This window comes from Aspergillus fumigatus, chromosome 1, assembly GCF_000002655.1.
Source record: "Aspergillus fumigatus Af293 chromosome 1, whole genome shotgun sequence".
Taxonomy (NCBI): domain Eukaryota; kingdom Fungi; phylum Ascomycota; class Eurotiomycetes; order Eurotiales; family Aspergillaceae; genus Aspergillus; species Aspergillus fumigatus.
The window spans coordinates 1,448,920-1,470,783 of NC_007194.1; the positions used below are offsets into that span (position 1 = coordinate 1,448,920).

Here is a 21,864-nt window from a genome sequence, read left to right on the forward strand (position 1 = left end):
TTACTAGCATTTTGCAGCGTAATAGTTTTGTTTGAAAGTAATTTTCCGCTGTCTTCCACCAACAGCCTGGGCAGAAGAACAACGGTCATCCATATGAGCCCTGTCCAAGGCTCATTCTTAGATTGCTAATCTCTCTGCCCTAATCCAAGGGAAAAATCAATTTGTTACAGTTCGGTCCATTAGTCACTTAGATGAATTTTGCACAGTTTAATAATTGGAGGCGAATTTGCAAAGAGCTTTACTGCCTACACCTTCTTTCCAATATAGTTGAAATCTGGTACCCTTGTCTAACTTTTCTTTGATCGGAATACTCCATATTGGGGGCTCAGCTGTGGCGCAGATGGATGATTGCCCCAACATTATCGATAAGAGATAAGATATATCCCAAAAAGGAAGGAGGGGGTTTCTCCAACAACATACGGAGTACATTGACGCTCGTTGCCATTATCATACTAACCACACGAATACGGACATCTTGCCCTCCGCATATAAGTAAACTAGTAATTGCTACGGACGATCGGAGCTCAAACGAAACAGAGCTGCTGCTGAGTTGTGAATAGCGAGTCTGATGCCGCTATGTTCCTGCGACGAGAGCATTGCTGGTCGGCTTCGGAAGTTATCAACGACAAGTTGTACCGAGATAGTGGGACCCGTCAAAACCCACTTCTGATATTGACTGCTCCGTACATAACTTGTCTACAATCCATCTTTCGTTTTATCAAGCTCGTGTACTGAGTCTGTTTTCCGTGACGCTCTGGATCCACATATTGAAACTCATCACAATGGAAACAGACGCTGGCTTCATCGCCGCCTTGGAGGAGGCAAAGAAAGGCGCCGCTGAAGGTGGAGTCCCTATCGGTGCAGCTCTGGTGTCCAAGGATGGCAAGATTCTCGGCCGTGGACACAATATGCGCGTTCAGAAAGGAAGCGCCACCTTGCATGTTAGTCCCAATTGATACAGTTTACTTCTGTTTTGGATCGCTGTCGATCATTCCTATACGCGCTGGCATTGCACATGGCGCAAGCGAAGCTCACATTCGACTCATCTGTAGGCTGAGATGTCTGCTCTCGAGAATTCCGGCCGTCTTCCCGCGTCCGCCTACGAGGGTGCGACTATGTACACCACGCTGTCTCCATGCGACATGTGCACGGGTGCCTGCATACTCTACAAGGTTAAGCGGGTTGTCATCGGGGAGAACAAGAACTTCATGGGCGGCGAGGAGTATCTTCTAAATCGGGGTAAAGAAGTTGTAGTGCTGGATAATGAAGAGTGCAAGCAACTGATGGAGAAGTTTATCAAGGAGAAGCCGGAGCTTTGGTACGTCTTTCAGTCTCAACTCTGGTTTTCTTGCGGCATCATCCCGCTGCTACTCTCTTGCAGTTGAAGATATTGATACTAATTGCCATTGTAGGAATGAGGACATTGCAGTCTAAGCATACTATATAAGCAGTCTTCGACAAAATGCCATTGAATGGAGATGTTCACAAATGATATAGTGTACATAGGCTAGTTCCTCAAGATAATGCTTCTTCATGCCTGAACACTGGGTATATCGTCTGTCTATGCAGCCGTCAAACGGTGAATCTCTTCGAAGAAGAATTTGAGATCGTCAGGCTTCACAAATGGAGTAATACCTGTTACCGTTAGCGCTCGAATTGATGAAGTTCGTACAAGTGATGAGAATATACCGTGACCCAAGTTAGCAATCCATCCCTGCTTGCCACCCTGGAAGCCCTTGACCATGACCTCGACAGCTTCGGTAATAGCTTCGCGACTACCGTAAAGTATGCCGGGGTCGGCATTGCCCTGGATCGTTACGCGGCCCTTCGCAATCTGCATCGCCTCAGCAGGATCATGCAACCAGTCAAGGCCGACAACATTATAGCCCGACTCGCAAAGATCCTCGAGAGCGTACCACGCCCCTTTGGCAAAGACGGTCATTGGCACGCGCTCCAGACCCATCGCGTCCAGTCGCTTGGGGAGGTTGGCAGAAATGTACCGCAGGTATGGGAGAGAGAAGGTCTTGAATGCCGCAGGGGACATTTCTCCGGCCCAGGAGTCAAACACCTGGACGAGCTGCGCCCCGGAGGCAACCTGGAGGGCGAGATACTCCACGCAGATCTCGGCAATCTTCTGCAGCAGTGCCTGCGACTCCTTTGGATACTTGTAGATCCACATCTTGGACTGCACAAACAGCTTGGTTCCACCACCTTCAACCATGTAGCAGAGCAGAGTCCATGGGGCACCGCAGAAGCCAATCAGAGGCACGCGGCCTTTCAACTTGTGCCGGGTAAGCGTGATGGCCTTGTATACATAGTCCAGCTCCTCCTTCACGTTGACCTCCTTCTGCATAACCTTCTCGTATTGTCCATCGTCCGGCGACTTCAGAGGTTCAGGGAAGTGGGGTCCCTTCTTGTCCACCATTTCTACCTGCATTCCCATGGCCTGAGGGATGACAAGGATATCCGAAAATATGATTGCAGCATCGATCAATCCTGCATACCGATCCACGGGCTGGATGGTCAGCGTGGATGCAATCTCCGGGTTCCGGCAGCATTCGAAGAAATCGCGGTTTCCTTTCGCTTCATGGTATTCGGGGAGGTAGCGGCCAGCTAGAGCATCGAGTCATTAGTCCCGGCGGTAGACAAGAAGTGAATCAATGATCCACTCCAGTGACGCAAAGTAGAATATCCGTCCGGGAAACATACCTTGTCGCATAACCCATATTGGCGGACGCGGAACTCGCTCGCCTAACGATCACATCAGTTCCTTCAATTGCCTGTGCGCGGAATCTTGAGTCAACTTATACCTCTGGCGGCTCTGAGCAGAAGGTCGTTCTTCAAAGGCTCAAATTTCTCTTGCATTTTGAATATGAGTGGAAGTTACATTGTAAGAATAAAAAAGATCTGTGGCGGGGTGACATTCACCTCGGGTTTCAGAGTGCGGGCCCAGCCGGCAGCCTGCCGCAATCGAACGAACTTCCAGAGGGTGCTCAAAGCGGAGTATCAGAAGCCCTTACAGCACTTAACCATCGAATAGAAAGAATGAAAGCTGCCGAGACAACCCAGTATTCATGTAAGACTCTATGCTAATTAAGATATTGTACATTTTCTCTTCAACATTAGTCGTCTTCACCCATATTCTTCTTCCGCAGGTTGCCCAAACTATACAACGAATCGTTTAACTCCTTCTTCTGCTTCTCATCGAGGTCTGCCGATATGTCGGAGGTACCTTCGGAATTTATCTGTGCAGTGATCGCCTCTGATGTGCGCTCCCAATCAAGAGGACCCTCAGACGCTGGCTTCAAGCGAAAAGCCTCAACCAGGGTCGACGGCGATGAAGGAGAAGTTCTCCATTCTTGTGTGGACCCAGCCTCCCGTACTGCATCGACAGACACTACTATCGAGCTGTTCTCGCTAGGAACGGTTAAGTCAAGCACGTTGCCAGAAGCCTGGATGGAGTTCTGTGCTTTCAACGAGCCATCAGACTCAAGCGTAAAGCAAAGAAGCTTCGAGGAGCTGGAATGAATCGTAAGTTTCGTTCATGATGTAGTTCGTATGGATCAACTTACCCGTCTAACGCAACAAGTATGACGTTTGCATTCTCCTGAGAGTTTGCCGCCTTGGTAAGTGACAGTGCCCAGATACGACGAACAACAACTTCAGAGTCTGTGCCTTCTTCAAGCAAGGGGACCTTCTGTACGAGACGGCTCTCATTCCATCTCCATACAATCAGGTGGTTATCACCTCCGCCTGAAACGAGATATTCCGGCGCCCACTGGGGAACACACAAGCTACTAACGAACGAAGTGTGCCCGAGGCAGTAATTCTCAATTATATGCGCTTGAGGAGGGCCGCGAGAAACCCGAATATGTTCATCGCGGTCCGCCGTGAAAATGTATGGTCGCTGTCGACCCGAAGTTGCATCCACTGGGACGGATACGTAGACTAAGTCTGTGAGCATCGACACATGCCCAAGAATCAAATGAAGTTCAAAGGCAGATGTAGGCTTCTCTTCCGCAGTCTTCTCGTTCTGACTGTAATGTCGCAACTGCTGTTCCAGCGATGCCAGGTTTCGCTTACTGTGAACAGTCAAAGTCGTTGCCGCTGGCTGATTCGGCTTCATTTTGGCATGAATTTTGGGCGCGATACTTGATTTCCCAGTGTCGATCAGTGGCAAAGAATAGACATCCCCGAACTTATCCCCACACAGGATGGTTTTATCATCGTCAACAAGGGTGATCGCAGACGGCCGCTTGGGCATATGTCTACCAAAACGTAAGCATTTTCCTTATATCATACAGCAATTGATAAAGAACATACCTCTCGCTCAATTGCTTGAGATGGCCACTTTCTTCTATCTCAAAGACACGTAGACACTTGTCTTCACCAGTGACGGCAACCAGAAAGTTGCCATCGGAGGACACGGTCAAGATGGGGATCGTTGACCAAGCGGTCGAGGCTTCCGGTTGACCTCCTTTCGCTGTCTGCTCTGGGACCGGAGAGACCTTCCTCTTCTTAGCTGATGGCTCGTCCCCTTCAGAGCTTGGTGCTACACTGACTACTGTAGAATGTGAAGCATTGGGAGCCTCAGGCCAGATGGCAAGCTTTCTTCCGGTCTCAGCAGCGTAGGTGTATATTTTCGAGCCAGCAGAAGCGAGAAACAGATTGCGGAAACCGGCTGTTTGCTTCTCTACATATCTGATGCATTGAATCGGATGTTGGTAGTTGACCACCATATTGAGACGTACAGGTCGTGCAACAATTCACCCAAAAAATATGTAGATTTGACTAGATGATTGCTCAAACACAACGACCAGAAATCCGGAAAACAGATAGGCGCGAGCGATCAAGCCCCAACGAGACTTGTATAAGTCATCGATTTGTCACAACTAGTTACTCTGTACAGGCTTAATACACCGACTCCGGCCCTAACACTGCATTGGGCATTTTTGCAATGCGGCGGGTGGAGCTCACGTGACTGTCTCGCTTCGCGAATCCACACGAAGAATTTCCCCAAAATGACCGCCGGCGGAAATTCTCTTGAACTTTCAACGTCACGATTCATATCGGACAACAACACATTTCACAAATCTCCTCCTTGCCCTTAAATAACCTATCTTCAGTGAATTAAGAAGACATGGGGGGCAAGTCAGCTACCAAGGCCGCTTACTTCGATAAGCTCAAGAGCCTTCTCGATGAGTACAAGACCGTCTTCATTGTCGGTGTCGACAATGTCAGCTCTCAGCAGATGCACGAGATCCGTCTCGCTCTCCGTGGCCAGGCCGTTGTCCTGATGGGTAAGAACACTATGGTACGTTCGATCGTCCTGGTTTTACTGTTTTTACAGCCATTGACCATAAAATCCAGGTTCGCCGTGCCATCAAGGGCTTCGTCGCCGACAACCCGGAGTACGAGCGTCTGCTTCCTCACGTCAAGGGTGAGTTAGATACCTTTTACCCGTGTTGGACGGGGACAATTGAGGTTTGGAATTGGTGGCTAATTTCTGTATGACAGGCAACGTCGGCTTCATCTTCACCAACGGTGACCTGAAGGATGTTAAGACCAAAATCCTGGCCAACCGTGTCGCTGCTCCTGCTCGTGCTGGTGCCATTGCTCCCGCCGACGTCTGGGTTCCCGCTGGTAACACCGGTATGGAACCCGGTAAGACTTCGTTCTTCCAGGCTCTCGGTGTCCCCACCAAGATTGCTCGTGGTACCATCGAAATTACCACCGATCTGAAGCTCGTTGAGGCTGGCGCCAAGGTCGGTCCCTCTGAGGCCACCTTGCTGAACATGTTGAACATCTCCCCCTTCACCTACGGTATGACCATCACCCAGGTGTACGACAACGGCCAGTGCTTCCCCGCCCATGTTCTGGACATTGAGGAGTCTCAGCTCCTTGATGCTTTCAGCAGCGCCATCAAGACCATCACCACGGTCTCCCTGGCCCTTAACTACCCCACTCTGCCCTCCGTCATGCACTCTCTCATCAACGGCTACAAGAAGGTCCTCGCTGTCGCCATCGAGACCGACTACAGCTGGCCCGAGATTGAGGAGCTCAAGGACCGTATCGCCAACCCTGACGCTTACGCTGCCGCTGCTCCTGTCGCCGCCGCCCCTGCTGCCGGCGGTGCTGCTCCTGCTGCGGAAGAGAAGAAGGAAGAGGAGGCCGAGGAGTCCGACGAGGACATGGGCTTCGGCCTCTTCGACTAAACTCGTTGCAAAATTCTTGCGCGAGTTACAACTACCATGTATTAGACCATTCCATGTCCGATCTTGACGGTTGGGCTAATGAAAAAATGACTATCATGGATTTTTCGGACTTTTCATTCTCATTCTAAATGTGGAACGTAGACACGCTCCACTATCTTTCAATGAGTAGCAGGTAAGCCAGCGGTTCCCCTTCATATCTCCTCTTCCCTACACCTGCACATCCCTATCCCGGCGGATGATTATATTTTTTAACTCAGAGCCCCTGGAGGGTGCCTTGAAGATCAAAAACAATGCAACAACAAACACTCTAATTTTTTGATGACGCCGATTGCTATCCATTGCCTCTTTGCCATCACGCACTCGCACTATTTATGACTAGATGCTAATTGTGGTAACAGGATGTTCTTGATGCACAACTTTCGTAGAATCAACAGTAGGAACTATCTGCATGAATTGCGCTCGTAGCTCCCACCGGTAGAAGTTCGCCATAGCAGGTAGTCCTATGAATCAATATCCTATTGTCCACATTTCCGGTGTTGGTAAAAATTACATTTCTTGCTGCAAATATATAATCTCCTGGTATCAACAAGCAAACGACCATCCTCAACTACCGCCAAATCTACCCCCAAACCCTCCCAGATCTCTCCTGAAGAATTTCCCAATATTCTTCAAATTCTCGTTCAAATTCGAGCTCATTTCCCCGCCTTGACCCTGCCCCTGTCCTGTCGTTCCAGAATGGGGTGGGGTGGATACGCCGCCGGTGCTGCTACTAGGATTAGTGCCGCTGGACGGCGTGCCAAATCGATCAACGCCGTCCTTGGCCGCTGAGATGAGGGCGGACCCGAGCATGGACGGGTCAAAGCGAGTGGGTAGATTCGAGGCGCTAATGGACGCGGCAGCTCCTAGTCCGAGACCCTGGGAGACGGAACTCGACGAGAGGGCAGGAGTGGTCTGCATGGCGGCTAGGACGGGGTTGCTCTGCTGAAGATTCGAGGCGTAGCGATCGGAGGTGCGATGGACCTGGAATAGTTCCACGAGCTGATTCTGCTCCTGGCGGCTGCGGATGCCCTTAAGGTCGAGGATCTTGCGGAAATTTGCATTGTTGCGGTCCGCGATATGGATGAGATATGCTTGGACGAGGGCTTCGGGGGGCGAGGGCTGGACTTGCAGGGTCTTGAGGAGGGTTTCGATCTTTGAGAAGCTGGCGTTGACGCGCTTTACGAAACTTGCTGGAGCTGGTGCCGGGAGGAGGGAGGAAAGGCCGGTTTTGAGAGTGTATGTGTCAAGAAGCATCTGACATATATTAGCCTTTGAACCAACGATATTTCGCGAGGTAGAAACACAGAACATACCTGCTCCGCGCCAGTCTCCGTAATAGGTTTGCATTGGGATATATTCGAGATGAACTGGGTCGACAAGAGCTCTACGACATGGTCGGCGAAGGCTCTAGCATACTGCTGCTTATGCAAGAACTGCAAAATTTCTGAGAACGTGGCCTGGGTCTTGGACAGAAGCTCCCCAACATAAGGGCTGTGGTCACTAACGGCGTCGAGACGACTCCAGGGCGTGTTGCGCATTTCGCGCCAAGAGGGTTCTAGGTTGATTTCGACTTTCCGTACCAGACCTCTAATTGCGGCAGATGCAATGCCCATGAACGAGTCTGCTTGACTTTGCAGGTCCACACTTTGCTTGAGGTTCTTGTCGAGCCTACCTTTGATCTTCTCCTCCAACTGGTTGCAAGTGGTGTAGCAGTAATCGGCTGTATTGAGGACCAAGATGAGGTCTTCCAACGATGGCACATTTGACGGTGTATGGCCTGTAGGTCGTTCACTAATATAATTCAGAAGAACTTGCTGCGCATACTGATCCAGATACTTGGCAAAGACCTTGGCCAGGTCAGCAAGGCTTCCGCCAGTGGAGAGTTTGGCACACTGCTGCAGGGAGTGTCGATAGAAAGTAAAGAGTTCTGTAGATGAGGATATTACTATGTGGCAATCGAATTCCTCGTCCGGTGGTCGAATGGGTTGTTGCCGGTACTTAGGTATAAGCGCAGCCAGCTGCTTGTCTTGAGCTTCAACCCATACGCTCAGGTATGGTTCGAATGCCTCCGAAATAGCCTGACCAAAGACGGGTGTCTCGGTTGAGGCGAAGGTGTCAGTAGACGGCCGGGCCGGGCTGGCAAACCGGCGCTCAAGGGAATGCTCAAAGTCCAGAGTCTCCTGAAGACAAGAAAGTAGCAAATTAACATCGATCGTCTGACCGTTCCGAACAGACCGAGACAATATCCCCTTGAAATCGTCGCGGGTTCCCTCACAGAAGACATTCGCGAGGATCTCATTAACCCTCCAAGACGCTGGGAAAATCGCCGCATACTCCTCATCGTAGATCTTCAGAATGCGTCGGAACCACGAATACCTGCGGGAAATATTGTCCAACGAGCCTGCCTCTTCGTTGTTCCGGAAAACCTGCCGATACTCCCGCAACTGAAAATTGCAATACCAGGTCACCAGCCTGGACCTCGCACTCTCGCCCAGCGCATCTATGACCTGACAGCCCTCCGACAGCGTGATCCGATTCTGAGCAACTTCCCCCTTAGCAAAGGCCAACTCAAAGTCCTCACAGACCTGTTCCAGCAATTCCCGCTGAATATCCGCCACGTTCCTACTCAGGAGCGCAATTTGATCAATCGATCGGTATGACTTGAAGTGCGCCATCAGCTGAATCACCGCCTGCAGCAGCTGCGCGCAGTCGCGGTACTGCCTCGTCTTGCTCAGGGCACGGAGCTGATCATACGCCGTCGTCAGCATCTGCAGCCTCTTGAGTGCGGTCATGGACTGCGTCAGATTCTTTTTCGCATTGTCCAGCTGCTTGATGTCCGCCGTCATCTCCGTAATCGCTTGTTCCGTCTTGGATGCGCGGTCGCGCACTTCGTCGATCTTCTTGAACAGTTCCGTTAAATCGGCCTTGGCTGCCTGAATGCGCTCCACACTCTCGGCATTGGAGGTAACCTGCTCCTCCACCAGCGTGGCAATGTCATGGTCGAGCTCGTCTTCATATTCACGGAGGGCTTGGGACACCTCGGACACGGAGGAGAGGGTGGAGGGGTGGGAGAAAATCGCATTCAGGTGGTCGATCGGATCGTAATCAGCTATTCCATGCCGAGTTATTAGCAAGACCGTTCGACCCGGATTCAATCAGGTTGGTGTGCTCACCTGCATCCAGTGGATCGAGGTCCGCCGCGCCGTTGGGTGGCACATGGCCGGTAGAGGAGGTGGGAGTCGAGACGGACATTCCATTAGCTCTCAGGGGTGGTAAACGCAGGGCACATGCTGCAGTTGCGACAAGTGACCATCTGTCAATTGGCCCAAGTGAGACAACCAGAGATCAACGGCCAACCAGGAGGGAGAGATATCTGAGGGGGAGAGCTCTTTGTGCATTGACTACGGATAGCTGTAGCCTGTCGATAAATCAATATCCGCGCGGAGTAGCTTAGTGTATGCCTTGGCGTTCAGGCATAAATATTTTTGATCTTACAGCACATCTACAGAGTACTGTCTACAACCAGGCCTTGAGCCAGAAATACCTCATCACCATAATCACCGTGATTTTGGAAGCGCAAAGCCCGTATCCAATGCCATCATCATTGTCATGATATCCATCTACTCTCAAGGAAATTGTTGCTGTAGTGTCAATACCGCAGTAGAAGGCGGCTAATGTATATTTTCTCTTTCTATGCAGACATGATATCGTAGCATCCAGGAGGAGAACGCTCTTCTCAAAAAAATTTAATAAAGCGAGATAAACCCAAAAGGCTATTATGAAGCCAAACCATTCGCCAAAACCATGCAGAGAAGCTAACCACCCATATGATTTGAATAAAATTTGTACCCCGAGCTACCACACCTGTTTCCCTCTGTTATGTGTTGAGTAATAACGAGAGGCCGATCAAGAACATCGAGATGGTGATCATCTTAGGCGTTATACCGTTCCAGGAAGAAAAGCTTCTGGAGGTAATGTTCCTTGTGCCTGTGGATACCAATGCAGTGAGTTATAATGTATCATATCATCGAGAGACGGACGAGTCCGGGTAAACCTACCTTGAGTTCTTCAAAGTTCTTCAGAGCCGCATCCATATTCCAGCCATTTCCTGATAGTGCCATTTCGGAATACTGTAAAGTCATGTTTGTCTTCGTGCTCATCTGCATTACCAGCTGCTCTTGCTGGACCTGCGTCTCGGGCTTTCCGGGCAACGGCATACCATATCCTTCCGGGACTGCCTGGGGAGCTGCTGGGTGAATTGTTGTCTGAACCGACGGAGGAACCGTTGGCGTTTCAGGAATCCATGCCTCATGTCCTCCATATGCTCTCAGACAAAGAACGTCACTGATCACTCTGATACCGCCAACTCCTCCACCAGGACCAAGAATAAATGTCCTGTCAAAACTGCGCACCTCAACTTTTCCATCAATAAGCTCCTCGAATTTCCCATGAACCATGATCAGAAGACCACCCACTCCGGTGCTGCTCTGCCCAGACAGATCTGGAAGACCTGGCACCGGGAAGCATTCGATGAGCCATTCGTTCGGATGAGCTGCCACGTCAGGGTGTTTGGTTTTAGGAAGACTATTCCAGACTTCACGAATCTTCTCCACACCGACATAGGCGCGTGACATTCTGGCTGGAAGGTGGTTGATCTTGAGTAGGTTTCTACTCTTTTTTATGTAGGGATCCCAGCCAGCGGTCTCGGTCTGTTGAGCCCTCGGCGCGGATGTGTTAACGTTCAGGGAGAAAGTCGAGTGATTATCGTAAACACCGTTGAGAAGGTCGTTGCGGTCGTTGTCATATCCAACAAAAAATGCCCGGACAAAGTTCTCCGCGATTTGCGATTCATCAAAGAAGTGAGGTGGCTGGACAGGAATCGGTGTTTTCTTCTGGGCAGCGATCTCCTCCGCGGTCCGAACTTCAACATTGTTCAAGACTCGTAACTTCGGATACCACTTCATCATCGTCTCCTTGAAGGTAGGATCGGCGCTAAAAGGAGTACCGGTGAGGTCGAGGAATTCAAGGTTGCGGAATTTCCATCGCCAACCGATCAAGGACTGCGCGTCTTTGAAGTTATTATTCGAGAGATCCAGGTTTCTCAGGTCGGGGATCGTTTGGGCTAGACTTGTAACAACTGCGATGTTTGCGAGTTGGTTGTCTGCAAGACTGACACTCTCCACGGCCTCGCGCCTCGTCGTAGAATTGTCGAAGCTCATTTCCCAGACTTTCATCAGCGCAGGGAAGAACTTGGACTCGGTGGATGTGCTGTTGAAGATGCCCATGGCCAAAAGATCGGGGTCACTGCCTAGCTTGGAAAGATCAAGCAACTTTGTCTGTTGATAATATCGCTTGCTCAAAATCGCAGTCATCTTGCTCTTGGTATCGGCGGTCGAGGGAGCACCGCCATTCTGCGCGATATCCGAAAGCATCGGCTGATCCGTCATTCCATTCGCGGACGGCCCGTACGCTTCGATCGTGAGAGGCGCACCCGCAAAACTAAAACCATTCATCTGCAGCATTCTATCCAACAACCCGGGTCGGATAGACACTATTACAGAGTCGCCTTCAACTCGCGACTAGTGAAAGTTAGCAAGGCTTAATAGACCTTGAAACCGCAGTCACCCAAACAAACAAACGCTCAAGAGAAAAAAGGACCCTAGACGTTGCCGATCGTCGTTCTGAAATACCATGCCTGGAGAAGACGAGGACAGACCGGAGAGTACGACCGCTGCGCGTTTTTGCTGTCGGTGACCGCCAATTCTGGTGTTGCACATACCTTTGTTATTCTCGCGCGGGCGCCAGCTTTCGAATCGGATGCAGTGAGTTTTTTCTCGAGGAAAGCGATGAGACTCTCAAGGCCTCCATCACGGTTGGAAGCCGCCTTGCTCTGTTTCCAGCCACGAACGCTGACCTGTTCCAAGCCCGCTCCTCGAGTTCCCTGCCGAATATTCGCTTGCGAGTCCGCATTACTGGCGATCGCTTTCTGAATCGCATTCAGAGTCCTGTCCCGAGCTTGAGGCCGTCCACCAGCCGGAGTCGCACGGCCAGCGTCGCCGCGCGTCCTCTTTCCACGCGCGCGAGCGGCGTCCCCGTCCATGGAGAGGTCGCCATCTCGATCGATTCGTGTCGAACCCCGCTTGCGAATACCCCCGCGATCTGAGGCGCCGGAGCGAGCTCGAGAGCCTTTTCCCTTCATGTTGTTTTAGTGTCAAGCAAGCTCCGAGCTAGGGGAGAGAGGACTAGGCTGAACGTGGACGTTGGAAGGACTTTAGGGTGGGTAGGAGGCGAAAATGCGCGGTGCGCCTCGAAGAAACCGAGTTCCAATTAAGGATTCGACATGTAACGAAGGTAATAGGTGAGTGAGGAGAAAAAGGTAGTATCTTTCAAGTATGTGGGTTCAAAGGAGATGAGGTGATGAAGTCGTATGTTTTTGAGGAGATGGCGAGGCAGTGTGAACCTCTAGCAGAGGTTTTGAGGCTGTCGGACAAAATGTAAAGAACAAAAAGTGACGTGAATCAAAAGCATTTCCACAGGCTCCAGCCAAGTCACGTGGGCGGACTTCTTGCTCTGGGTGTTGTTGATGGCTGAAGGGGACCTAGACCCATACAAGCTCCAACCAAATTCAGTTCAAAGTGCTGGACGTCCTTATAGATTTAATTTCTAGCGCTGTTATGCAACGATTGCCTCTGTGGTGTAGTTGGTTATCACGTGAGTCTCATATCTTACATATGACTCAGAAGGGTACTTCTGGGACATCTCAAGGTCGGGAGTTCGATCCTCCCCGGAGGCACTTTTTGCATCTATTTTTTTTCTTGGCGCTGATAATCTTCTATCATGGCAAATGACAATCAAGACTGATATTGATTCTATCTAGTAGCTTATATTGCAACCTACCATCAAAAAGACTAAGTAGTACAGATATTTGCGTGTCGAATTGCTGATATGTGAGTGGGAGATTTGGTGGGCCCCATGCACCAATGAGCAACTGCTCTCTGTCCTTTTGGAAATACCAATACCGAAGCAGCCCGATTGCGCAGCTTATCAGCGGTACCTGATACGCGTTGTACTCCCAAGGCCCATCAACCTCTTTGCGAAGCCGATGCTTTAGTTCGTTTTGGGATTCATCAGGACAGCTTGTTCCAAAGACCGGACTTGATGAGGAGCCATCCCGACGATCGATCTTGTTATTGCTGATGATTGTTTTGCCAAGTTACCTTATTGACCTGTAAGTAGCGTTGATGCATCGTGTGCCGTTTGATTGACATGCCGCGATTCCTGCGTTATTTACCAATTGAGCTTCATTGACATTGAATACCTCCGTTATAGATTCCCCTCCGTGCGGGCGCGCTATTATTGCTGATCAATTCGCCGAGCTGCTGCTCAATATCGCCTACTGTTTCGACCTTATGATCGTCGCTCCTTGAAGAGATGCCTGCCAAGTCGCGATTTACGAGGCTTGATGCTTTCGCCAAAACAGTCGAGGATGCTCGCATCCGTACCACCTCCGGAGGTATCATCACTTTGGCTTCTTTGGTAGTCATCCTGTACCTGGTTTGGGGAGAATGGCTGGATTATCGACGGGTAGTTGTTCTTCCAGAACTGGTTGTCGACAAGTCGAGAGGTATGGACCTTCGAAGAACAGAGAACATGGGTATACGGGCTGATGCGAACGATGGCATTGAACAGGCGAGCGAATGGAAATTCACATGAACATCACCTTTCCCCGACTACCATGCGAGCTTTTGACCCTTGATGTGATGGACGTTTCGGGAGAACAGCAAGTTGGCGTGGCACACGGCGTTAACAAGGTGCGCCTGAGTTCTCCTGCCGAGGGAGGCCGTGTGCTGGATGTTCAAGCTTTGGACCTGTAAGCAGCCAATTTCTTTTACCGTTGGCGTCCACTGCTAACAATTGTGTGCGTCCGCTAGCCACTCTAAAGAGGAAATCGCCAAACACCTCGACCCAAACTACTGCGGCGACTGCGGCGGCGCAGACCCTCTCCCCGGCTCTATCAAAGAAGGCTGCTGCAACACTTGCGACGAAGTGCGCGAAGCCTACGCAGCTAAGAACTGGGCCTTTGGCAAGGGCACCAACATCGAGCAGTGCGAACGGGAGGGCTACGCGGCGCGCATCGACGCCCAACGCCGCGAAGGCTGCCGCCTTGAGGGCATCCTGCGCGTCAACAAGGTCGTCGGCAACTTCCACATCGCCCCCGGCCGCAGCTTCACCAGCGGTCAGGTCCACGCGCACGACCTGCAAAACTATCTCGACTCCGAGCTCCCGGACAACGAAAAACACACTATGACACACCACATCCACCAGCTGCGTTTCGGCCCCCAGCTCCCCGACGAGGTCTCCGACCGCTGGCAGTGGACAGACCACCACCACACCAATCCGCTCGACAGTACAAGCCAGGAGACGAACGACCCGGCCTACAACTTCGTCTACTTTGTGAAGGTCGTCTCGACGTCCTACCTGCCTCTGGGCTGGGATCCGCTCTTCTCGTCCGCTGCCCACAACGCCCACGATCAGACTCCCCTAGGCTCCCACGGCATCGCGTATGGTTCTGGCGGCAGTATCGAAACGCACCAGTACTCGGTGACCTCGCACAAGCGGTCCCTGCGCGGCGGCGACGCCTCGGACGAAGGACACAAGGAACGGCTGCACGCCGCGAACGGCATCCCCGGCGTCTTCTTCAACTACGACATCTCGCCGATGAAGGTCATCAACCGCGAGGCCCGCCCCAAGAGCTTCTCCGGTTTCCTGACGGGTGTCTGTGCCATCATCGGTGGTACTTTGACTGTTGCCGCGGCCATTGACCGTGGGCTGTACGAGGGCGCCCTGAGGGTGAAGAAGTTGCATTCGAGCTGAGCGTCGTTATCATCACCACCCAGAAAAAAAGCATTGAAAAGAAAAATACAAGATGTATCACACTCATATAGAAATGGAAATCTGATTTGAACTGTGGTTGATACGAAGGGTGTATTGTCGAAGATGTGATTGGGATTACTGGTAGCCAAGGCGTTTCGGAACTCTCCAGCATTGCATTATTGTTCTTTTATATACTTGCAGGGAGCAGTGTCAAGTTCGACAGAGCATACATAGCGAATCAGAGAGATATAGGTTTACCTCTTTTATGAGCTTCCCCTTGTGCTGTGAGCAAAATCGTACTTGGGAAGACTGGCCATGGGTCATTTTCAATAGCAAGTCTGAAGGGTGTGAAAATCATAAATTGAGTAATGAAAAGATTGAAGGTGATAAGCCAGGCCTGTAACCTGCCCAGTGTATGTAATGTGTCCTATGTACACGAAACCACCACAGTAAGCAATGATGTTCTCCCAATGACTCAAATGCCAGTCCACCGCCGCAATGACGTAAAACGACATGAAAGAATGACAGGCAACTGAAGCAGTACCGAAGACGCCAGACCTGCTCTCACAACTCCGTTAAATGCGTAATGCGACGGAGCAATTGCTGTAGCAAATTCAATAAGAGGAAAGTTAGCAAAAGGAAATTCTGCGTAGGAATCTAGATAGTTTAGTTCTAGGGAGCGTGAAGATGTCGGCATAGATGCAATCCCTTTCAGGCATATTTGCAAAAGCAGGAAAAAGCATAACATCCGAAAAAGAGCGCACCCACGCTGGTATAAGACGACAAAAGAAACTGAGCGATTGGAAGAAGAGGATAAGAGAGAAGGCCCAGGGAAGGAAGAAGGGTCCAAGTGTATCTGCAACGAAAAAGAACTAATAATGCAAGGGGTTTGCACTCCCAAAGTAGCCAGATTGCTGGTTCAGAGGCTGGCTTTGGGGATACATTGGCGGTGTTTGCGGTGCCTGAGCCGCAAATGGCCCATACCAAGACTGACGGCGAGGCTCATCAGCACGATAAGTTTGATTGAGCGCATCCCAAGTGTGACTCGCAGCAGGGAGATTGTAAACATTGCCATGAACGCCACTTTGTAGCCCGTAATTCTGCGGAGGTGGTGTTGTGGCAAGTTGCCGCTGTTGGTGGTGCTGCCAGTGTTGTTGCCGTTGCGCGATTGCGTGCTGCACCAGCTGGTTCGACATCCCTTCTTTAATACTCTGCTTCTCGCGCTCTCGAGCATCAATCGCACCAACAAGGCCCATTGGATCAACGGGAGGTGCCTGTTTGCTCTTGTCGCTCGAGATATCAAAGAAAGAAGATCCTGTCATACGAGCCACGTGCTCCTGCTCCCGAGCCGAGAGGTGGGATGAAATGTCGTTGAAGTTCATCATGCTACTGGCGCCACGGGAATGGGGTCGAGGTTGGGGATCTCTGGAAATAGTCATCTGAGACTTGGAGCGAGCATGGGCCATCCAGTCTCCCGAGAGCGGTCTCCGAGGTGGAGGAGTCGCAGAAGGTGCCCGGTGGTGGTGTAGATGGATTGGCGGGCTAGGGGCAGCTCGCTGCTGCACAAATTGTTCTGGGGAAAGACCGCCACCAGGGGTCGTTGGACGTGCCATGCCTGGCTGCCATAGAATGCTCCGCCGGTGTTCGTCTTGACTGGGAGACCTTGCATGAGTGTGGTTGATGGGATGTGTTGGCACCGCATAGCGCTGTTTTTCCGTGGCATCCGAGCCGGTCTTATGATGCGTAAACTTCTTCAGAGTGTCCGACGTGCTCGGACGTCCAGTGGTGGGCAGGTAGGTAAGTGTTGGCCCGAAATCTACCGTTGGAATGTCCGGATCGATTTGCGACGGCTCATCGAGCGTATAACGGGCGTCCCCAATGACAAGGTCTTTCTTGGGCTCAGTCCCCACGGTCTTCATGACGCCCATTCTGGGCTTTGAAACAGACTTGACGGACTGTTTGCTATATACCGACTCGTGCGTACTGGCATAGTCAGGGGAAGTTGTGGAAGCGTCATCGTAGACGCTCTCATCATCCAGTTGGCGTTCTTTGACGGGCGAACGGAATGACAGTGGACGGGAAGAGATGCGATTCAGGGCTTCTTCGTCTACTGTATGGCGCAGGTCATCGAAACTGGGCTCCCCGGTGGGGCTGGTAGCCTCGGACTCTCCCAGCTGCTGCGAAGGCACAGGCTTTCTTCTGACAGCCTTTGCACTGTCTTGGTGAAGGTCACCTGCGGTAGGTTTGACAAGTGGTGGCCCGAAGACGTTGTTCGAATCGACTGGTGCTGGCGAGGTTTGTGCTTGATCTGCGGAAGTCTCATTTGACGGAGCCGATGGGTGGCTGAACTGGTTGGTGCCACTAGACTCCTGGACTCTATGTTCGGTAGTTGAGGGAAGGGCCAAGTTGGATAGATTCAGCTTTCCAGCGGCGGCGAGCTGTGTGAGAGTGCCGTCGGACATCCTGTTATTGGCCTTCCTCAGATCCGGAGAAGGTAATGGGCGGTTTGATGGAGTCTCTCCTGGTGCATGCATAAATGCCGGCGGCATGGCTACCGGATCAGGAGGAGACTGAGGCCGTAGATTCTCACCAACAGCGGTGGCCGGAGGATCTACTTGCTGTTTCCAGTCGCCCTCTTCACTGCTGCGGTCACTGACACTAGCAGTGCCGGCCTGTTGCCGTTCCACGGGCATTAGATCTTGATCGGAAGATGATGGTGAGCCCTCCATGACCCGAGCCTGCACGCGTTGTTGCATGGGCTCAGTTCCTGTGGTATCGGAATAGCCTCGAGAATGATAACTGGATGCAATGTCCTCTTTTTGCGATTCGTTTAGGATGGCATCTGCTGACTGGTTGTATTCTGGCCGACTCTCGGGTAACAAGTGATTGTTGCGAGGGCCCCCTGCGGGCGCATTACTATAGCGATTGGGGAGACTGGCTCTGTAGCGTGGTTTTCTTGAGGAAATACTGCTGGTCCTGCTCCCTGCCGCGGCCATACGCTGAGCTGTCGCATCCTTCAGCTGTTTCCTCCATTCCGCCTCAGTCCAGGAGTGGCTACCCGGCATCTGCATCAAACTCGCTACATCCAGGACGTCCAGGTATCCATAGCGCCGTTGGCTAGTGAATGCGAACATGATGCTCTTGACATGATTCGTGGCAGCTATGAGGCGTGTCGGCCGCCCATAGAGGTTGAAAGTGTCGAAAGTGGGGATGAGGAAGCGAACCATCATTTCGAAGCCGGAGATGGCAGGATGGACCTCGGGCATGACGAAGACGAACCCCTCAGAAGTTGACTCTGGATTCGAATGAATTGTGACAGTACCCTCAATTTTCACAAGAGTCGACTGATCAATTAAGGCCTTGGACTGGGGGTATATGGCATATGCAGCGTAGGCGTCGGTGATGGTCGCAATAGGTTTCGCCTTTTTGGTCTTCCTCGTGTCGTAGAATTTGATGTCTCCTGTGGCCAGCTTCGGGGCCCGATCATAGGCAGATTTCTTCAACGACTTCTGCGCCTTTTGGTACTCTTTCTCGTTCGGAGGCGAGATCACAAACCAGCAGCGTCTCCACGGTGTCCCTGCGCCGAATCGTACACGAGCCCAATCTTCCTGCTTGAAGCGGTTGCGCTCGAGAATGGATCGAATGTTATTGAGATTTTTGCCTTTGCCGGCAATGATCGAACCTGTATACGCTTCATAGAGCGAGGTGTGCTCGAACAGGGAAAGACGGATGGCTGACGCCCACTGGGTTAATGAATGGAAGGAATTGAAAAGCAGCAGGTACCGGTTCTGCCCGGCAGAACATATGCTCAACACATTCTTCAGTGGCTCCATTGCTTGGTTTCTGGTGGGCAAGGATTCAATCTGCTTTTTTCGTTAGAGAGTCCAACAAGTCTATACCGCTTCATCTGGTACTCACGACTCGAATTGAAGCATCCGCCAGGTTGATGAATGTGGAAGGGACTTCTTCGCCCTCTGGTGCTGCGTCCAGCGCAGCGGCATCCCATACTGAAAGTACTGTCCCAATAAGTTGCGCATAGCATTCAACCCACTGTCGATCGGAACAAGGCCGGCCCTCTAGATACAAATTGAGTCAGGTCGTGCTGGTTCGACAGACACTTGAGGCAAAGCACATACGGGTATCCAGATCATTCAGCTTGAGGAAGTATCCTTCATGGTACAATTTGTTGGCGTGGTTATTGAGGTAAGTGAATATCGGCTGAAGTTCGGGCGGCGTATCTTCGGAAAGCTCTGTCAACGGAGGATTGTGAGAGAAGACTGTCGATGCTGGCCGTGAAATGCGGCGTTCCGCTTTCGTGGTCAACTGCGACGGCGAGCCTTCGATCGGTGAGGGCGTATCGGGAGAAGGGGTCTCGAATCTTGACGGAGGATTGCCCAACGTGATTGAGGCTGAAGCTGTACGATGATGCTGTCCGGCATTCTCCTTGCGGGACGAGCCACCGAAGGCTGATATGAAAGACCGTACTGATAACGCAAGGGGTTATCAGTGACCATCATTCGGAATTTCGGGAAGGGGACGATCGTCTACTCACCACGCGAACGAACCATAGTGATCGAGGTCTAGACTCCGATGACTGATCTATTGATAGAATGAGGTAGAAGCTGCACAAGAAAAGACCAGCTGCCGGCTCAACCCTTGAGATGACAGATATGACGCTTTACCACGGGGCAACTCGACCGAAACGACAGGAAAACGCTGTTAGGTTGCGGATGAGCAACTGACAAGTAACGAGAGATGAAGAGTAAGAGAAAAGAGCAACAGTGTGTTGAATCCGGGCTCCTCCGCGCGGAGGTAGCAATGGGGTCTCGGGCCCGCCAAGAATGGGATCTATTGAAGAGAGGATTCCATGTAGAATCTGTATTTGATGAATTGTCGGAGTAGAACAAAAATAGCGTTTTAAAAAAGAGTGGCAGGACAGGTCACAGCTGGACAGTGTCGTAATGGCCGCCAAGATGGGCTGGTGACGAGGAAAGTTCAGGTTGCAAGCGCCTGACTTGGATAATCGCAGTCACAGGCTTGGTGTCTCAGTCTCTCTTTGATCAGTGGAGGGATAGAAAGGCGGGGCGAACAGCGGCGAGTGGGTGGTCGGAATGAGGAGAAGACGAGAGAGGGCGTGAGTTCGAAGAGTAAACAATCAGAGAGAAATTTAGGAAACGAGTGAGATAGGAAAGACTAGAAAGAATTCGAGAGAGATGGGGGAAGATGGATCATAGGGTAAGAAGGGTAGTAAGTACTACTTACCTACTATCTACTGCCCCGTAGTAGGAGGAGTAGTATCGTCTAGTACGTAGTGATGGTTGCCGAACGTGGGTCTAAAGGTGGAAATGGTAACTGTATTACCACGCTGTTTCGCAGAGCTTGGATTTCCTTTTTCTTTTTCTTTTTGGATTTTCCTGTGGCGGTGTTACAGGTCAAGGGTCGATCAGGAGTATTTCGATTGTAACCAAAGAATAGGGATGACATAGGAGGAATTATATCAGTACTCCGTGTTCCGTAGAAGAAGTTGGATGGAACTATTAAGTAGACTAGATACTAGGCAATAATAACCAAATAAATAATAATACCGATATCAGAGACATGCAGAATGACTGGACCACAAGGCCAAGTTGCGGCTGGCGTCATTGTTGTTCTTTTTGGTCTTCCGCTTCGACGCCTTTTCATCATATCTCGAGGGGTTGACTCTAGCTTATCCATCTCTTCCCTGGATGTGACCATTGGTCATGTCCATTGCGTCCATAATGTGATCAAACGCATTCTTCTCCTACACCTCTACTCCGTGTTTACTCCCGTTGCCATTGTTAAATGGTAGGCAAGAGGTCACATCAATGAAGTAATCATTTAGTAGACTGTCACTAGCTGGTAAGTGTCAGTGAATAATGATAGTTACTAAACAGTACTCCGTAGTATTTTCTTGATCATTGGCCATTAAATCACCTGTGACGCGGCCAGACCAACCACCCCGCGGTAAAGACAGGAAGTGTCTAATAATAATAGGTACTGTAGTCTGCATCTACTCCGTACCTAGGACATCCTATGTAGACTAGACGCAATGAACTATGAACAATAGTGAACTAATTCGCAATCAATATCGAATAGGGGTAGAGCCTATTCCCCCCAGGAAGATAATTTCTCGCTCAGAAGATACGCAGAAAAGGATCCTGTGGTACCTTACAGAATCGATTGATATTTGCGAACAAATTTGATGATGGTGTTCTATTATCCTGACAAACCAAATCTGACCCTGTCCAGCGCTCTCCTTACTCCAGTGTATCACGAACATACCCAAATATAGCAACAGAGAAATATGCATGTCTTACTGGCAGAAGAGAATCCAAGAGAAAAGCCGAGACGTCCATTCTGGGACTAGATCGGACTGCTAAATTACAGTACGGTTGCTCCTTACCTTACTGATTGTTTGGAAGGATACCTATGAAAAGAGCAAGGCGCCCTTTTGCCCTTTTTACACGCACATTTGCAACGCGGCGAGGAGAAGCGATTGCATAAGTGAGCGCTAAGCGCAAGTCAATTTTAACAGTGGAGCTGTAGGGACTGTGGGATATTGTCTTCTTGGATGATTTCGACTATTCGACAGCACTTGGAAGCGGTAACCAGCCGAATGGCCGCAAAGGTAATCAAGGTAGGTAAATGTCATTCCAAGCCCCAATACCATGCAGCCACATATTGGGAACGTCCTATTACCTACCTTAGGCTCTAG

At 50.8% G+C, this 21,864-nt stretch overlaps 9 protein-coding genes and 2 non-coding genes across 11 annotated transcripts; 5 read left to right on the plus strand and 6 right to left on the minus strand.

The window, feature by feature from the left end:
- Positions 1–782: 782 nt before the first annotated feature.
- AFUA_1G05050 (cytosine deaminase) lies at positions 783–1,434 on the plus strand (the record flags this gene model as incomplete). The annotated part of the gene is made up of 3 exons (XM_745161.1): positions 783–941; positions 1,053–1,318; positions 1,413–1,434. The coding sequence occupies 3 exons, from the start codon at positions 783–785 to the stop codon at positions 1,432–1,434; spliced, it is 447 nt and encodes a 148-aa protein (XP_750254.1).
- Positions 1,435–1,561: 127 nt separating this feature from the next.
- Positions 1,562–2,865, minus strand: AFUA_1G05060 (uroporphyrinogen decarboxylase HEM12; the record flags this gene model as incomplete). The annotated part of the gene is made up of 4 exons (XM_745162.1): positions 1,562–1,635; positions 1,690–2,613; positions 2,710–2,751; positions 2,811–2,865. The coding sequence occupies 4 exons, from the start codon at positions 2,863–2,865 to the stop codon at positions 1,562–1,564; spliced, it is 1,095 nt and encodes a 364-aa protein (XP_750255.1).
- A 187-nt stretch (positions 2,866–3,052) lies between these two features.
- trm82 (putative tRNA methyltransferase) lies at positions 3,053–4,912 on the minus strand. Its single transcript, XM_745163.2, has 3 exons — positions 4,324–4,912; positions 3,573–4,268; positions 3,053–3,519 (listed from the first exon to the last, which is right to left on the minus strand). Exons 1-3 carry the CDS (start codon positions 4,737–4,739, stop codon positions 3,123–3,125), a joined length of 1,509 nt encoding a protein of 502 aa, XP_750256.1. The 5' UTR covers positions 4,740–4,912; the 3' UTR covers positions 3,053–3,122.
- Positions 4,913–5,140: 228 nt separating this feature from the next.
- AFUA_1G05080 (60S ribosomal protein uL10) lies at positions 5,141–6,215 on the plus strand (the record flags this gene model as incomplete). The annotated part of the gene is made up of 3 exons (XM_745164.1): positions 5,141–5,314; positions 5,371–5,440; positions 5,518–6,215. 3 exons carry the CDS (start codon positions 5,141–5,143, stop codon positions 6,213–6,215), a joined length of 942 nt encoding a protein of 313 aa, XP_750257.1.
- AFUA_1G05090 (uncharacterized protein) lies at positions 5,153–5,722 on the minus strand (the record flags this gene model as incomplete). Its single annotated transcript, XM_077803827.1, has 3 exons — positions 5,153–5,329; positions 5,359–5,424; positions 5,516–5,722. The coding sequence occupies 3 exons, from the start codon at positions 5,720–5,722 to the stop codon at positions 5,153–5,155; spliced, it is 450 nt and encodes a 149-aa protein (XP_077659998.1).
- Positions 6,216–6,446: 231 nt separating the features above from the next.
- Positions 6,447–6,539, plus strand: AFUA_1G05095. Its single transcript, XR_013344464.1, has one exon. It is a non-coding gene; the product is annotated as an uncharacterized ncRNA (small nucleolar RNA).
- Positions 6,540–6,745: 206 nt separating this feature from the next.
- AFUA_1G05100 (putative GARP complex subunit Vps53) lies at positions 6,746–9,713 on the minus strand. The gene is made up of 3 exons (XM_745166.2): positions 9,428–9,713; positions 7,568–9,363; positions 6,746–7,508 (listed from the first exon to the last, which is right to left on the minus strand). Exons 1-3 carry the CDS (start codon positions 9,504–9,506, stop codon positions 6,819–6,821), a joined length of 2,565 nt encoding a protein of 854 aa, XP_750259.1. The 5' UTR covers positions 9,507–9,713; the 3' UTR covers positions 6,746–6,818.
- A 179-nt stretch (positions 9,714–9,892) lies between these two features.
- On the minus strand, positions 9,893–12,739 carry AFUA_1G05110 (uncharacterized protein). The gene is made up of 3 exons (XM_077803828.1): positions 12,034–12,739; positions 10,313–11,833; positions 9,893–10,241 (listed from the first exon to the last, which is right to left on the minus strand). The coding sequence occupies exons 1-3, from the start codon at positions 12,451–12,453 to the stop codon at positions 10,194–10,196; spliced, it is 1,989 nt and encodes a 662-aa protein (XP_077659999.1). The 5' UTR covers positions 12,454–12,739; the 3' UTR covers positions 9,893–10,193.
- A 200-nt stretch (positions 12,740–12,939) lies between these two features.
- Positions 12,940–13,047, plus strand: tM(CAU)1. Its single transcript has 2 exons — positions 12,940–12,977; positions 13,012–13,047. It is a non-coding gene (tRNA).
- Positions 13,048–13,174: 127 nt separating this feature from the next.
- Positions 13,175–15,417, plus strand: AFUA_1G05120 (retrograde cargo receptor ERV46). Its single transcript, XM_745168.2, has 4 exons — positions 13,175–13,482; positions 13,584–13,878; positions 13,944–14,124; positions 14,186–15,417. Exons 2-4 carry the CDS (start codon positions 13,686–13,688, stop codon positions 15,126–15,128), a joined length of 1,317 nt encoding a protein of 438 aa, XP_750261.1. The 5' UTR covers positions 13,175–13,482; positions 13,584–13,685; the 3' UTR covers positions 15,129–15,417.
- A 10-nt stretch (positions 15,418–15,427) lies between these two features.
- Positions 15,428–20,715, minus strand: AFUA_1G05130 (uncharacterized protein). The gene is made up of 4 exons (XM_077803829.1): positions 19,681–20,715; positions 19,265–19,612; positions 19,047–19,204; positions 15,428–18,991 (listed from the first exon to the last, which is right to left on the minus strand). Exons 1-4 carry the CDS (start codon positions 19,694–19,696, stop codon positions 16,001–16,003), a joined length of 3,513 nt encoding a protein of 1,170 aa, XP_077660000.1. The 5' UTR covers positions 19,697–20,715; the 3' UTR covers positions 15,428–16,000.
- Between the last annotated feature and the right edge of the window lie 1,149 nt (positions 20,716–21,864).